Source organism: Nilaparvata lugens, chromosome 2 (genome assembly GCF_014356525.2).
Source record: "Nilaparvata lugens isolate BPH chromosome 2, ASM1435652v1, whole genome shotgun sequence".
Classification (NCBI taxonomy): Eukaryota; Metazoa; Arthropoda; class Insecta; order Hemiptera; family Delphacidae; genus Nilaparvata; species Nilaparvata lugens.
The window spans coordinates 77,503,312-77,521,549 of record NC_052505.1 but is presented as its reverse complement, the minus strand read 5'-3'; the positions used below and the strand labels follow the sequence as shown (position 1 = coordinate 77,521,549).

At 33.4% G+C, this 18,238-nt stretch overlaps 1 protein-coding gene across 16 annotated transcripts in view; it reads left to right on the top strand.

The window, feature by feature from the left end:
- LOC111060386 (glutamate receptor ionotropic, kainate 2) overlaps positions 1–18,238 on the top strand; it is a 97,611-nt gene that overhangs the window by 49,781 nt on the left and 29,592 nt on the right. For all 16 annotated transcript variants that reach the window (XM_039421790.1, XM_039421796.1, XM_039421794.1 and 13 more), the window contains exons 6-8: positions 1,001–1,054; positions 2,063–2,227; positions 4,346–4,498. In XM_039421790.1, the coding sequence (XP_039277724.1) occupies positions 1,001–1,054; positions 2,063–2,227; positions 4,346–4,498 (372 nt within the window). The remainder of the gene's footprint in view (positions 1–1,000; positions 1,055–2,062; positions 2,228–4,345; positions 4,499–18,238) is intronic.

The following is an 18,238-nucleotide window of genomic DNA, read 5'->3' as shown; positions in this document are numbered from 1 at the left end:
ATTTTCAGTCCTCAAGTATTTTCGCAAAGTAGATTCTCAAATTTAGATGCTTCAAAACTAAACATAGAAGGAATATTTTGTCTTATTACTGTATAACTGAAATAGGCAATATTCACATATTAAAAATATAATTTCAAAGAATTACCGAAAAAAAACTTAAATCTGAAAGCATAGCTTTAATAACACTAAACATTTAATCAAATAACATTTTAACATCAGAGCTTAATCAGTTTTCTCATGGTGAAGTTTATAACAGTAAATTTAAGTTCAATAACAATTTCTTATGTATTCTGGCTTTATTCCGAAGGAATGAGAATGTTCTTCCAGACCTGAAGATAATGGAATGAGAGAATAGGGAAGCATGTCCATTAGGTTGTTGTAGTGAATCTCATTTTGCTATATTGAAGAAGTTTCTGCATTTGATTGGCCTCATTTGTAAGCCGACGCTGTCTGGTCTATTATAAGTACAGAATCTACAGATGAATTAGGAAACTGTGTAAGTTGAGTTATTGCTTCCAGTTTGTATACAGTGATGCGATTCTGAGAATACAAGATGATCTCGAATAAGAATAGAGGAAGAAAGAAATATTTTGAACAATTTATTGGTATTGAATGGTACAAGAGTATCTCCATTCCTTTTCATGCAGATTGAAATTTTAGTGATTTATTTTTCTCCTCTTCTTGCATTGATACTGCAGGCTACAGTAGGTACAGTAGGCTACAGATACTGTGAAATGACACTGATTATTCAACCTCTCAGATTGTCTAATGCGTCTGTATTTAATTACATTCCAAGACAAGGCGTGCCTCTGTCATCCGGTCAATCGCAAATTTTTTTATGAAATTCAATTAAATACAAAGAGTATTTAGGATACTAGTAGTTAGGATACTAGGATGACAATTCCCCTCATACCTTCATTATAGATAACTTGGACCATTTCATTCAATGAATTTAGTACAGTAATGTGGCAACATTTGTTATCAAGAGTCTCTTTTCCAGATTTTACAGCTCCAAATGAACGATTACAAATATCATTACCTCTTCACTAGTTTTGTAAGTATCATTTAAACATTTCAAAACAATCTGCTTTTCAAAAATTACTGGTTGAATAATACATTATACATTCTCTCAAGTTCCAAGGCATTTCCTAGCAGAAATTATTGTAATATCATACAAAATGTGTGCAGATGTACTTTTTTGAAAGATAGTTTTGATATTTCTATCGAAAATCTCAATTACGTTCGAGATAATTTTTTCTATAATTTTATATGACTCAATTATTCTACAAGCAAGATTGTACCTACGCAGTAATCAATTCATGTACTGTAGCTACAATTATGACAAATAGTCTCCATCATTTAAATCCACGTTTTATAAATGACAAATTATATTTCATTCTGAAGAAGCTCGAAGAACCAAGCTGTCAGGCTGTGAAATATTTAATCTAGACCCGCATGTTCTTGAGCGGTACGGTGAGCTGTTCTGAGTGATTTGAATACTTTTTCAAGCTTTATTCAAATTAACCGCGCATCGGTGGCGGGAGGTAAGGTTGACATTTCTTTCTTGTGATTGATCACTGGTGGCTCTGATGGCTTCATAAATATTTGTGACAGACTCTGAAACCGTTCAAAGAAACCAGATTGATATGCTTCTACCACATCGGAAAGAATTTAGGTGATAAATTATAGTTCCTGTGTAGAATGGAATCAATATTATTAACAGAAAGAAGAGACTTTCAATTTTGAACTTTCTCACAAGGGAATGAGGTTTAGAGAAATAATTATAGCATACTGCTTCTTTTGTAGATTAATAATATTCATTTTGGGTATATTTTGGATATCAAGACTAATGAGGAATTGAGAATTTGAAGAGGATTACTGTCATAACAAATAGAATCAGAGAATATAGATGAATTATTTTTGGGTCTGCTTGATTCAAATCCTATTAATAGACATAATATTATCAACTAGTTCTATTACCTAGTTCATAGTAGAGACCTTCTCAAAACTCTGATGACATCACATCAAAGAACATGGAAATTGATGAATTTATCTTTTCCAGGATATTGAGACATTCGATTTAGAAGACTTCAAGTATAATTTTGTAAATATGACAGCTTTTAGAATGGTAGATGCAGAAGATGTGAATGTTAGACAAGTTCTTGAAGATATGCAACGCTTTCAGCCGACAGGCCATAGTCCTCTCAACAAGACTTCTGTGATACAGGTAATTTATAGAAACTTGTCAATAAAATTATATGAATTGATGTTTTTATCATGAATGAGATAATTCAATTATTGCTTAAATAAGATAATTTATTACTTCAAGCTAACCCAGTTCCTCTCAAAAGGGTGAGACAAGTCAAGTCTCAGGGATTTTCTTCCATCAGTGTTGGATTCATAAGAGTTGTAAAAAAGTAATATGCATGTCTTTTTTGTGAGGGAGTTTATCTCCTCAACTGCTAGATTGATCGATCAACTCATAAAAAATGGCATTCTGTAAAAGAAAATTTTTATACATTAGTTTAACATAATTAATTCCTTACAGATTCGCAGATAATAGTTAATATTGAGACGTGAAGAACAAGAGCTCGATAAGAAATTATCAATTCTCCCAATGAATACTTTCTTGATACATGCATTTGTACGAGATCCTGAATATAAGATGAGGAATAATCAGCTCGATTCTAAATTGTGAACTAATTCCAATCATGGTGCTTTGGGAATAGAGCTTTTAGTAAATCACTTAAATTGGAATGGGAATTTCGTTACATTATTACATAGTACATTCTTTTGTAATACTATAAACAATCAAAACCACTGGGAAAAAATTGGAAAAATCGAATCAAGATTATCGACAATTTTACCAAAATACAATATTGAAGACAATATTATCAATACAATATTTTACAATAATATCAATCGGTAAACTATTTTTGTAGTGTGTGTGGCTTCATAAGTGGCTATCTCTATAGTTCCGAAATTAACAAGAAAGGTACATCAAACTTTGTAGAAGTGTACCTACAATGAAGCCCGATCGGAACACGATCTCTATTTCGGGGAAGCACTTTTTGTTGGCCGCGAAATATAATATGTGGGGAGGATGGATGAAAGTTCTATTTCTCTCATCCATCAATCAGCTTTCGGAATTCTGTGAGGGTCCTGGAGCTTCACTCCACGCTCTTCTACCAAATTACGCTGCCATTTACTTCATGGCAATTCAAGAAAGGGTTGAATTACATTGGACGGATTGGTTTTCCACCATTACCCTTTCAAAAAGATAAAGGGTTGGGAGTTGTTGGAAACGATCATCAAGCATGGATTTTGACCGAGCAATACTTTGAGTAAACACAAAAACCAGCAATATGCCATAGAGCATTCAGCTGAATGAGAGAAAGAGCCTCATGCCAGCTTTCCTAAGCTTATCGGTACGAGGAATGAATACAAATGTGCAATGAAATAGTCTGCTATATTGCGCGAATTCTAAGAAACGTTCTGGAACAATGTTCCTCATTCAAAATAAGTGGAGCCCTATGAAAACACATTTTTTTGTGTCATGACCGTACACTCGGTTATCTCCAAGTGAATCCCTTTCATGCTATCAAGGACAAGTGCTCTGGAATTCAGGAGACCTTTTGTTGGATATGATGAATAATTTCATCTTGAACTGGTGCAAGTCAAGTTTTGTCTCTCAGAGAATACGTACTTTGTGCATTCAAGTCGAGATGTTCAAAAATGGTAACAAGAAAACGTGAATGCCAATTTATTCAAACCAATTTATCAAAATGTGAAAATACAATACATTTTCCGACGTCTCGTTAGATACTCATCCATCTGAAAATCTCGAATGCAGCTCACACTACAGTAATCTCTAACTTTTCAGACGAATAATTCGATTTAGAAGAAAAGCATGAGCCTCGATTCATCAAATATCACATTTCCTGCTTTCTATTCAGACCACAGACCAGATATTCTCATGGCAGATTCTAATATTCAAGAATGTATTTTCTAAGATTATATTACATGAATGAACATATTTCCACATAACATTTTGAATTCATTTATTAAAAATATATATAATTATAATTCTCAAAAGAAATTGTAGCTAGTATGTGAAATTGCTCCTCCTCTAATTGTTCCAACACAAGCAACAAATAATAGGACCATTTAAAAGAATAAGACCATTTCTTATTGTTCATGTTATTAATTACCTATGCTGGGGTAACAACATCGTTTATAATTATTGGTCCATCCATATTGTGCCAATATGTTTGTTGAATTTTAATTGATGTAATTGTGGAATATTTTTTGATGCAGAATAATTTTGATTCGGTATTGTTTGTAGGCTGGTCCTGCCCTGATGTATGACTCGGTTCTGGTGTTTGCTGTTGGTCTCCAAACCCTGGAGCAGAGCCACTCACTGGTCCCCGCCAACGTATCATGTGACGCCGAAATGCCTTGGGATGGTGGCTTGTCTCTCATCAACTACATCAATTCTGTAAGTGCTATACTATTCAGTTTCATTTTAAGGCATGCAGAATACCATACCTCCATAATCATAGATTTTCCTTCAGTAATTGATATATTCAGGATATTTGGATATTCTGTCCGCAAAATTCCTTCATTGTTATGGAATGTTACCAATTGATAAACTCTGTATACTTATTTGATCAATTCTGTCTGATTTTCATGTCTTTTTGAAGGGATAATTGATCTCAACCTTACAAGCTGAACCACTCGTTTTTTAAACTCAACTTTGCCCTTGTAGGCCACAAAAATTTAATTTTTCCAGTGTGAACGTTATCTATTAGCTCTTTCATTGATCTATAATATAATAAAGGAGAGAATAATTTCTGTTATAAGACCGGAAGCTTTGTATGCTTCTGAGTGCTTTATTCTCATCAGAAAGGGTGATCGTAAAAAGTTGAAAGTAGCAGAAAGAAAGACTTTTGGTAAACACAACGAGATTAATATTTTCACTTGCATCAACGAGGAAATCTAAAGACATGTTGAGAAGATTTCGGAGTAATCAGGCAGAGGAGATTGGCGTTCTATACTCATTTGTTTAGAATGGATCCCGTCAGACAAACAAATAAAATATTCAAGAGAATAGATGTGAGATCCAAATTGAACTGGTTTTTAGAGTCTAAGATGGATATGCAAAAATTGAATATAACAGAGACGGATTTACTAATCAGAGCAGGGCTACGGATCAGCTTGAAGTTAATGTTTTCCCAGAAGAACCCAGAATTGAAACTTGGTCATTAGAAAGACGAATCGCTCATAGTGCGAGGATGAAAGAGTATTGGAGGCGAAAGCGGGAGCCCAACGAAAATAATAATAATGATAATAATTATAATAGTTAATGGTAAATTACTGTGGTCCTTAGTTGGTCTATACGAAAAAAAGGACAGAATCTACTTATACACGTACGGGATAGAAACTTCACGAATGAAGCATCACCACGTATGAACTACAGGACCGATTAACTTGAAATTCTGCATAATAGATTCTTAATTTATCAAGGATGGTTATATGCTTATTTTAGATTCTTCAAGATTACAGTAGGTCAAGTTTCCAGTTCGTCAAGTTTCCAATTAGATCAGAAGTATTCAATTACATAGAAATCTTATTCAATCAATCAATCATTCAGAATTACACAACTTACAGAAAAGTACCACTGGCTAAATCGCCCAAAACGGTTCCAATTCTAATTTATACAACAGTCCAAATGTAGTTAGGTTATGTATCACTTCAAAATTCTTCAATTTACAATTCAAAACACATAATTCATCACACACTAATCATTTTTAAATTGAAAAAAGTTTTAAATTAAATTAATTACAAATAGTTGTAACTTAAAATTTCAAACTTTGAAAAAACGATTAAATTTTGAGACCGAAAAGACAAAACACACTATTATTTTACAACTTATCACAGATTACAATGATTACTTATGTTGGCAGTGCCATATATTAAATTGATATCATTGTTATAGCCTACTCAATTTACAATCAATGTATATTATTGTATTGTAAACTCTAGTAATCATATTTTACAAATATGTATTTTTGTGATTACAATAAATTCAATTCAATTCAGAAAGAGACCGTTGCGGAGCACGTGTAACCTGCTAGTTATAAGTAAAAATGCATTTTCTCTTCAATTAAAACTTTAAAATTTAAAAATTTTAATTTTGGTTCAATAGCGTTCTTAGTAGGCTGCTATATCAGCAACATCATTTTGCTGGAGGTACACTCACACAAGTCAGTTCAAAACGCTTTTTTCAAATACTTCTCGTCTTGTAGTTAAGAGACATTGTGACAGAGGGGCACAGAGCATCCCCAATGCAAGAGAGTGAGCTCGTTAGTGCGTAACTGTGGTGAAATAGACGCTAAGAATAGCTCTCTCCTTTTTCAAGTCAACTCATCCTGGAGGGATCCCCTTGCATGAATTCCAACTGGAAAACGTCACACTTTCTAGCACTGTCAAATACCACTGTTGAATTCCACTAGGAAAACTGTGTTGTACTCATAGCTTTGTGATGGCATCTATCATGTACTAAACATCCTTGGAATTCGGTTGTGCTGAGAGTGTACTCGTTCGGATGTACTGGATCAACATGAATTTGCATGAACGGAAACTTCTTGCTTCTAGAATATTATTCGAAAACGTAGAATTATTTGAAAAAGTCAAACTGATCGCTCTCATAGGTAACAGAAGCAGTGAGCACGTGGAATGGTTTAGCCAAAATTATTTTACATCATTTTCAAGTTGGGTAACAAATGATATTTATTAAAACTGATGTGAATTTGAATAGTGTATTAATGCCCGTATATAAAAGATACTAGATATTTAGCTGGAGGAATGGTTAGAAACGTCATCCTTTCATCAAAAAAGACGTTAAACTTTGAGAATGTTACACAAAACTTTCGCAAAATATACAAAATCAATAAATTTGAAAAATCAATATCACTGTATTTAACAATATTTTGAAGAACATCAAGAATTAATTTATTATTATTTTCGATGTTATGGAACAGATTGATTGTAATCATAACAATAAGAACTCTATCTTCTCTTCAAATATTATAGAACAGATTGATTTTAATCATAAAGTTCATTGGATAAAAGAGTGAAGAGATACGGTTAGTGATTATTGCTAGACTTAGATATTATTATATTACTCTAGATTCTAAATCCTTTCTGAATTCAGTCCAGATTCGCGAGTTCTCCACATCAGTGAAGATTCTTCAAGCCATCGACCTTCGCTTATCCACTCTCAACGTTTATTTGCAGTTGAAAAAATCTGGTGTGGCGCACTCACACAACTTTCCTTGCCGTTATGAGAGTTGATCACCTGACGCTAGTGTTGACGTGCATCTCAAGTCTATTTATAAACAAAGATCTGAGCCAGCTTGTGACAGGACAATAACGCTGGAGACATACGAGGTCTGCTATCTCTTCATTGTGAATGATTAAATAGAATCAACAGTTACCAACAGTTCGCAATTGGATAATCTCATTTTCTCGAATTTCGAGCTTATTTTCAATTTTAGGTGAAAATGTTACTGAACATGTAGAGATTTTCATGCTCAATCTTTTCTACTCGAACGTATTTGTTTAAATTGTCTCTGAAGCCTGATAATTGAGAATCTAAAATCAAACTTTGCATAGATGGGGCGGAGATTCTGAAATTTTTACAGATATGGGACTTGTGGCAGTTGATAGAGCTTATCAATGACTATTTTAGGTATGGATTTAATCGAAATCGTTGGAGCCGTTTTCGAAAAAATATGACTATTAGCGAAAAACCCTGTTTTTTACAACATTTTCTCCATTTTAGCCGCCATCTCTAATTGCATTTGATCGGAATTGTTCGTGTCGGATCCTTATATTGTAAGGATCTCAAGTTCCAAATTTCAAGTCATTCCGTAAATTGGGAGATGAGATATCGTGTTCACAGACGCACATACACACACACACACACATACACACACACACACACACACACAAACACACACACACACACACACACACACACACACACACACACACACACACACACACACACACACACACACACACACACACACACACCCAACACCCAAAAATCATGTTTTTGGACTCAGGGGACCTTGAAACGTATAGAAATTTAGAAATTGGGGTACCTTAATTTTCTTCGGAAAGCAATACTTTCCTTACCTATGGTAATAGGGCAAGGAAAATAAAAATGGATGCTGTAGAAGAACTGGAAAATAATTTTGAAAAAACATTCATTTGCCAAAGAGGATTTGTTTGCAAATCACCTCTATTCTTGACATCGATTCTTCAACAGTCAGAGCAGCCTTCATTCGACAGAAAACCTATCTTAAAAATATACTCTGCTCATTATGAAGATCTCGTGCTTTGAGTGCGTTCTGCGTAGTCCATCAAACAAGACTCATGATCAATAACGATTCAAGTCAACCGCTATTCAAATGGAATGGATTGCGACTTATTTTCCCTATCGTCTGCAGCAGAAATCTCATAGCAGCTACAACCCCACTGCGAATATGAAGTTATCATTTAGAAGTCGCCATTTGTCATTTAAAACAGCTCTCTAAGTCGCTCAATTATTTTTGTCAATATAAATAAAAATAAAATCTCAGTACCCTTTTCTGTATTATTCTATCACAAAAAAGGTACTGAGATTTTTAATTAAGATTTTTATATAGAGATTTTTAAATAGAAATGAAAATCTCAGTACCCTTTTTTGTATTATTTCATCACAAAATAATTCAAAAAAAGGTACTGAGATTTCTATTTCTATTTATATTACAAATAGCCCTAAACAGGAAAGAGGCAATTTTTATCAATGTGTAGTTTCCAAGCTTTCATATTACCAAATAGGTTTTTAACAACAAGTACAAATCGTATATTTTGTATAGTACGCGAATAAAGTCACGTCATCTCACTGTCATCTCACAAGTCAACCCACTGTCAACTTTGATTGTTTGATTGTTTACAGAGGTGAGTCTACTATTCATCAAACCAATAGTTGATGTAATCCAGTTTCTCAGAATATTGCGGAAGCATATACGAATCTTATAACGGTTTATAAGAATCTTTAAAACGGTTTCGATTCATCCGTGCTGAGAGCGAAGAAAGAACGAAAATGTGTTTCTTCTATTGGCTAGCCCAGTATATCGATGAAACTTGACACTCTAAAATAAGTGATGTTGATTGATGATCGTATGTGTGAATGGAATCTTCTTGACTCTCTTCATAGGAATCAGATAAATGTTAGAACCAAATGTGTTTAGGAAGGATTCGTTTTCTTGGCAAGATCGGTGTCATTCCAACATTACTCGTACTTGTTACATATTTAGCAAATAAAATTATCTTTTTCGTTAGGACTAATCTTGAATAGAAATAAAATATAAAAATCCATGTACTCTTCTTTTAAATTAAAACAGTTGAATGATTTTAAAAAAGATGTACTCAGTTTTCCATTTTTTATTTCTTAGCTAATCAAATATGTCAAATATTACACGTAAGCATAATGTAAAGGTACACTAAAGGTATATTCTCTTTCAAAACTAATCATTTTCTTGTTCTCTACAAATATTCAATGGTTCTACATTTGCACTTCGTGATTTGTCCCATTAATTTTCTTCATGAAGTTACTGAATTCTCTATCAATTTCATCAGCCATATTCCATAATATGACATTTCTTATAATCACATTGAACTATATCACTCACAAGTATTTTTCGTCGCAGTATCACTCCTGTAGATTGTGAAGTGTTTGTGGAATCGAGAATGAAGATTAGTCTGTATTATTTTTACTTTGGGAGAAATATATGGGAGGCTCGTGTTTTTCTATTGATTTTTGATAGTAGGTTTTGTTATAGCAAGTTGATGGAATAGAATAAATAATCTCACAGAGGCATACATTCTATAATAAAGTGATGACAAATTCTTTCAAGTTGATTATGATGACGACTTTTCATTGATTGCTTCCTGACATGAAGAATCGGAATGTTGGGACAATTGCGGACTATTGGAAGCCGGATAAATCAAACAATGACCGATGCGCTTTCCTTCTTGGTTCATTGATGATAAAGATTATTTTTGCCAAGATGGTCTCCATCACTATCCACAATAATAAAGGCTGCTAAGAAGGTATTCGTATCCTCCTCCAAAGCAATTACTACACATGAACTCTAGAATCGATTTCCTAGACAATTTAGCACCGATATGAAATACCTGGCTTTACAGAGTAATGGATGAAAATTGTTTCAATAGTTTTTATCAAGCAATGCACTCCAAAACAACTATATTCAATAATCATCTTCCATACGAAATCTGCTTTTTTATTATCACCCAATAGTTTCGATACAACATGATTGATAAAATGAGGGCATTCTTCATAGTCCAAAGTGAGGGTTTTTCCTTTCAGCAAATCATGTTATGATTATTTAAGGCAAATAAAGGGTTATCTAGAGTAAATATCTTTACTCTATGTAATATTCATTCATGATTCAATCTCCTTATTGTTTTCAACAAGTGAATGATTTTTTCTGGAATCCAATATTTATTCAAAAGCCTCAATAGAGATTCTACAAGCTAGCCAACAATGGTTGAGTTACGAGAAGGCAGAAGAATCTCATTCATCAGTTTGCTATCTCAGAGATCAGAGATCAGAGCTCAGCTTCTCTTTCTAAAAATCACGTTCTTCTGGAATTCCCGATAGTAGCAGGGCAGATTATTTTTTAGCTCTTTATGATGTGACTGGAATAATATTGAACTATATTTAAAATTATTTTCTCTCTTCTATATGGCATGGGCTCCTTTTTCCCATGCAATTTTTTTATCTCCTCCAATAGAATTCAATTCAAAAATACAATACCTATCATTAAGTAAATTTTGGAATTGTCGAGTTTGGAATTGTACAGGCATATTTGAGATGGCGTCTCATTATCGAAATTATTATTATGTATGAAACGCAAGCTTATAATTATACTCTTTACTTCTCAATCAACTATTTACATAAATAGCGGAGTTTTTATATCTGTTCCTGCTCAGAAGAAAATGGAACTGTTATGACATATTAAGGTCTGGTAGCACAGAGGTCTGTTGAATTTCAATTGTGAGCAAATTCATCCTGAACCAATCAGAGGAGCCTTTTTCCGAAAAAGCCTTCTTTTATTAGTTCTCAAGACATTTGATAATGATTAAAGTTTAACAGGCGTTTTTGCAACCAGACATAATAATTACTAAATTTTACTGGGTCGTGTTGTTAACAAACAACGTGCTGCACTCTTGATCTCTGAATTTTCTTCCTACTTCCTCCTAGATCAAAAGACGAATGTTTACTGTACTTTATCCATGACAATCCATTCTCAAAATGTGAATATGTCAAACTATATATTAACGTATGGGTTTGATGAACTTCCTCTTGTGAGAAACCCACATTGTACTACATTGATTCCATGGAGGTAATTTTCTCTCCTTGAATATTTTCATGCTTTCGAGATGCTCATAACACTCATTTATTAGACTGATGATAGTGAAACTAGTACTTTCATATTTGAATGATGAATGAGAACGATGAGACACTATCCAAACTGCATACAGAATGAAGTAATTCTAATCTCTCATTCAAATACTAATCATGATCTCTCTCATCCGGATACCATATCTGGAATTCATCATCGTATCTCATCCTACGAGTTGATTTGTATAATTATAAACATTGAAAACCACAGGATGTGCTAAACCACAGACGTGAGAGAAACTCATCAATAATAAAACTCGAGGGAAATGCTTCTCTTTAGAATTGATGGGAAATCTGTTTGAAAAATTCATTCACCTATTTTTCTACAAGCTCTATTTTGGAATAACAGCTCATCATGTCACGGAATAAGAGTGGGTTTGAATAATAGAAGAGTACCGGCGAATTTTTGCGTGAAAAATGATGTACTTCCCTCTTGAATTCTGGGTGAGACGGTGTCGGCAATTGGAGCTTGACGCTTTATTTTGATGGAATTTCCTCTTCTTGATGGATTAACGATGGATCGTCACTTTACCAGAAACTTTTTCCACATTTAATACTGCATTATTACTCTTTCCCTGAACATGCCTTTGCAAATGTTATATTATTTCTTTCAATGTTGATTAGAACTCTTACGTCCTAAAGCTGCCTGATAGAGGACACTTTCGTTGATCATCAGCATCCCTTTCAGCATTTTATTTCATCATAATCATCATCATCATTATCATCATAAATATCAGGGAGAAGCTATCATAATTATCATAATTATTATATTCGTATTGGTTTTACTGCAGGAATGAATTATGAGAGTAGTTCCACCTCGTAGTCTGTTTTATAATAATTCGTATTTTTAGTTTCTAAACAACTGAATATTCAAAATAATCATTCATTTCCGATGTACTTTTGAATTTGGAATCTGTGTTCTTTGTTTTGTTGTGAATTGTAAATTGGAGTGAAACTCGAAAATGTGGAAGTGATATGATAAAACCTAACTATATATTTGAACTGTTTTATAAATAAGAATTGAAACCGTTTTGAGCCTATGGTACTTCTCTAGAAGTTGTGTAATTATGATTGCATGAATAAATGATAATCAATTTCCCTGTTGAATAATAATAATTTTATAATAACAAACCATAGCTCCAAAAATACTAACAATATCCTATTATATTAAGCGAGCAATTTCTGTATATTTATATCTGGTTATTTTTATATCTGGTTATTTATGTTCAACGGATCTCGAAAACGGCTCTAACGATTTTCACGAAATTTGGAACGTAGTAGGTTTACGATATAAAAATTCGATTGCACCAGGTCTCATTCTTGAGATAACTCGCTGAACGACATTAAAAGGATAATTCATCCTTGGAAAACAGATGATAATTTCGTCGTCTCTCGATAACAGAAGATGCGTGTGCCTGTGTAGGAGAGAGACAGAATTATTTCCAGCTGTGTATTCATAGTCAATCAGCGAGAAATTTTATCTAGCTAGACAATTTAATCGACTTGATCAACATAATCTGATTTGTTGAAATGACATGATAATCCTCCTAAACTAGAGTATATCATAATTTTCAAAGTTGATCATTATTTGACAATTTTAAGTGATTGGTGAGTGTTATTTTGTTATTCAATTTGGTTTGTATATAATCTAGATTATAAATGTTTTGTTTTCAAATGTTTGAACAGAAAATTGAACCTGAATTCGAGTGTATGGAACATATAACCTACTTTCTGGACTATTTATAGTATATAAATCAAAATTCGGGAAAGAAACAGTTTTGGGCTGTGCCTGTTAGTACTTTCCCAATCATTTTGAAGAATTGTGTTCGGTTTATCAAAAGTCAATAAATAAATAACGAGCGAAGCTCGGTGCCCCGATATTACACTTTTATATCACAAACCACTAGTTGAATAACAACGCGTTTAATTTCTTAACCTCTTATTCATCATTCTCATAGACACAAATCAAACAAATAATATTTATTCTCAGAAGATATTTCTCAAGTAGTTGAATCTGTAAACCACAGGATAGTAAATCATGTATTTCGTACACGTTTCCGGAAGGATGGATTGGATTGATTTGTTAAGGGTTAAAATGTGGTGGAGCTATAAATTTGAGTCCGTCTCCTCAACCACAAACCGTTGTCTGTGAATCCAGTCCTATTGATTTACTTAGTTATTTAGAATTTATTACTCCAATACTGAAATGGAGCTGAAGATCTCTACGAAATGATTATTAGATTTTGAATATCACTGTGAATTTCAAAGCTACAGAAACACTCGTCCTTTCCAAACAAATTAAACAATAAAGTTTTTGCTTAACAAGTAGAGTGATTGTACGAAACAAATATTTCAAGAGAAATTTACATATCATTATCATCTTCAATTTGCATTATATTATCATCTAAAGCAGGACAGATACATAGAAAGAGAATCACAGTATATTCTTGAGTAGGAATGGAACAAAAATTCGCAAGTACCCTCTCTTTAGTTTTATTAGAACATGAAAATTTTTATTTTAAGTTTGAAAATATTATTCATAAAATTTTTTATGAAAGCTTTATTACACAAAAATTCACACTGTGATGGAACATAGAAAAGGTATTCTATTTCATTCTTACAATAGTGGTAGCCCTTCAAGAACAAATAATATCCTTCAGTAGTTATTGAAATAAGAAAAAATCCATTCAGAGCTGTTTCTTTCCAACTTACAAAGCAGTTCCGACTAACTCAGAGTTCCTCTCAGAATAGTTTTCAGGAAATAGTAGCATAGCTATTGAAATATCATTTGTTCAATCATAGCTCTAAGCTTCCAATAATGAAAATAATTGAGAGTTGATAGCTCAATGGTAAACGTCCATATCTCCACTATTATCATAATAATGTACACTATTATCATTACGACATTTTAATTCTACACCATATTAAAAAATCTGGTGTGTTACACTCACACAACTTTCCTTGCTCATTGAACTATAAGACTCATTCTTAAACGAGAATAATTTAGGGGAATAACATAATGACGATTGGTGGCAACATATTATTTGATATCTCTTTCCTGTATAGGGCTACTTTTATGAAAATAGAAAGAAAAATAAAAGGGTACTGAGATTTTTATTTTTCTCTCTATTATTTGATACTACGATCAGACTACTGTATATGTGTATATTATAATTGTTTTCAGAGTACTTTTTCCTTTATGTAGATTGTGAAATTCGATGATTTTTTTCAAAAGTCGTCAAAACAGCTGTTCTACAGATGAAATATCTCGACTATGTGTTCTTTTTTATAAACTGCTCACCTACCTACCTCATGCATGAGAAGGAGGTTACACAGTCCATTTCTCAAGGATGGGGTGGAACCCCCATTAGTCTCCCCGGAAAAAGACTCATGCCAGTTGATAGAGCTGATAAATAACTAACTATACAGGGTATGAATTTGAAAAAAATCGGTCAAATCATTTTTGAGAAAATCGTAAAAAACATGGTTTTTTAGTCATTATCCGCCATTTTCCTCAAGAATATAACGGAGCTCCTGCAATTTTCCCAGAAATGAGACTCATGTCAGTTGATAGGGCTTATAAATAGCTATCCATGGTATAAATTTGAAGAAAATCGTTAAAACCATTTTCGAGAAAAACGTGATAAACATGGTTTTTTAGTCATTATCCGCCATTTTTATCAAAAATATTACGGAGCTCCTGCAATTTTCCCAGAAATGAGACTTATGTCAGTTGATAGGGCTTATAAATAGCTATCCATGGTATAAATTTGAAGAAAATCGTTAGAGCCGTTTTCGAGAAAAATGTGAAAAACATGGTTTTTTAGTAATTATCCGTCATTTTTTCCGCCATCTTGAATTGAATTCTATTGAATTTCTTATTGTCAGATCCTCATCGTATAAGGATCTTAGGTTTAAAATTTCAAGTCAATCGGTCAATTGGGAATGGAGTTATCGTGTACACAGACGCACATACACTCTCGCACACACACACACACACACACACAACACAAATTCAACTGGAGAGCGAGGTACAACTGCAAATTATTTGGCCACAATCAATAGCAGTGACAGGATTTAAATCGATCCTGATTTTGTAGTTAGTGGGATGTTCAATTATTGTCAATTCGGCAATATGAAAATTTGAAATTCGAAAATTATATTTCAGTGAAACTTATGCTTATCTATTTTGCTATCACGATATCATGAGATGTACAAATAGGCTGAAGGTTTGAAATACCCGAAGATGTATCGCCAAACATAAAACTGATTTAGTTATCAAGGAATAATAATCAAGTACCCTTTTTAGAAATTTTTACTCACATGTTTCAAAATTTATGTAACATTCAAATGAGTTAATTTATAAAATGACATGTTCAAAGTGAGATTTTTGAGAAAGAGTACTTCGATTTTTTATTTTCTATTCCTTGATAGTTGAAAGTAACCCCAACCCAAAAGTTAATAGCTGAATTGGTTCTATCAGAGAGAGGAGAAGTGTACTCTTCTCATATTTATAATGCAAATCGTTGGATGTTTCATTTATCTCTGGTTCTATGTTGCAACTTGATTAGGTCTATGAGGAGAATTTTTGCGGTTTTGTTATTTTGATTGAATTAAAATTGGTTTCATACTCGATGTTCCAGTTGCACCAGAGCTGACTCCGCTAAATATCATTACTTTAGTAAAAACATTATAAGTGAAAAAGTCCCTTCCCGATTGCATGGAACTCACTTTCCATCATCATCATCCGTCATTTTTTCCGCCATCTTGAATTGAATTCTATTGAATTTCTTATTGTCAGATCCTCATCGTATAAGGATCTTAGGTTTAAAATTTCAAGTCAATCGGTCAATTGGGAATGGAGTTATCGTGTACACAGACGCACATACACTCTCGCACACACACACACACACACACACACACACACACACACACACACACACACACACACACACACACACACACACACACACACAAATATCATGTTTTTGGACTCAGGGGACCTTGAAACGTATAGAAAACTTGAAATAAGGGTACCTTAATTTTTTTGGGAAAGCAATACTTTCCTTACCTATGGTAATAGGGCAAGGAAAGTAAAAACTCTTCATGTAATTATTCAACGGTTTTGTATTGTGAACGGGATAATCATCTTTACAAAATCCTCATTCACGATCGTAGAATTCATAAATGAAAATTGCACTAATTGAACATTCTTTCTATTCTGAGAAGAATAATTATTGTTACATGCGTATGCGAATGTTAAGCTCATCACTTATAATAATTATTGACAGTACATAATTTTGTCTCGATATAGTTCCAAACCGGACCCCTTTTTAGTTTTGTTTGTGATCGAACAAAAAAGGCTAATTCGAAAAAGGAAAGAATACAATCTATTGCCCACGAATGAGAGTGTAACTCGTGCCGGTCCAGTAAGCGTAACGTCGATGCTTAGAATAGAAAGAATCAGAGAATATAAATTCAACTGGAGAGCGAGGTACAACTGCAAATTATTTGGCCACAATCAATAGCAGTGACAGGATTTAAATCGATCCTGATTTTGTAGTTAGTGGGATGTTCAATTATTGTCAATTCGGCAATATGGAAATTTGTAATTTGAAAATTATATTTCAGAAGAAATTGTGTTTATATATTTTGCTATCACGATATCATGAGATGAACAAATAAGCTGAAGGTTTAAAATATCCGAAGGTATATCGCCAAACATAAAACTGAGTTACTTATCAAGGAATAATAATCAAGTACCCTTTTTAGAAATTTTTACTCACATGTTTCAAAATTTATGTAACATTCAAATGAGTTAATTTATAAAATGACATGTTCAAAGTGAGATTTTTGAGAAAGAGTACTTCGATTTTTTATTTTCTATTCCTTGATAGTTGAAAGTAACCCCAACCCAAAAGTTAATAGCTGAATTGGTTCTATCAGAGAGAGGAGAAGTGTACTCTTCTCATATTTATAATTCAAATCGTTGGATGTTTCATTTATCTCTGGTTCTATGTTGCAACTTGATTAGGTCTATGAGGAGAATTTTTGCGGTTTTGTTATTTTGATTGAATTAAAATTGGTTTCATACTCGATGTTCCAGTTGCACCAGAGCTGACTCCGCTAAATATCATTACTTTAGTAAAAACATTATAAGTGAAAAAGTCCCTTCCCGATTGCATGGAACTCACTTTCCATCATCATCATCCTTCTCATTATAGACTACATGTACAAGCCTAAAGATCACGAAGGCATAACCTTGAAAAAGTCCTCAGTCTTTGAACGTTCCGCTACTTGACAAAAGATCAGATTGCCTATCAAAGAGATTGATTCGAGCCAGAAGTCGAACAGTTTGAATGCTCGGTTCCATTCTGCAGTGCAAACAAAACTGGAAGAAAAAGTGTGTTGGCTTGTAGGGCGACAGTTGAAGAAGAGACACGAAATTGCTAAGGTTAGCCGTAGTTGAAGGTGGTGGTGGAGGTGAAGGTGGGTGGTAGTTGGAGGTGGTAAGCCGATGTTTTCTGGTTCGCACAGGTTCCCGAGGGATAGATGTCACGGATTACTCATTTCTAAAGTTTTCTCACGTAAAAGGAAGTTCTCTATAGGATGAATCAGGCCAGAACCGGCTTTGTCCGCCTGTCCGTAATAGGTCGCATGTCATTCAACCAAACTCCGAAAATTGCATAATATTCT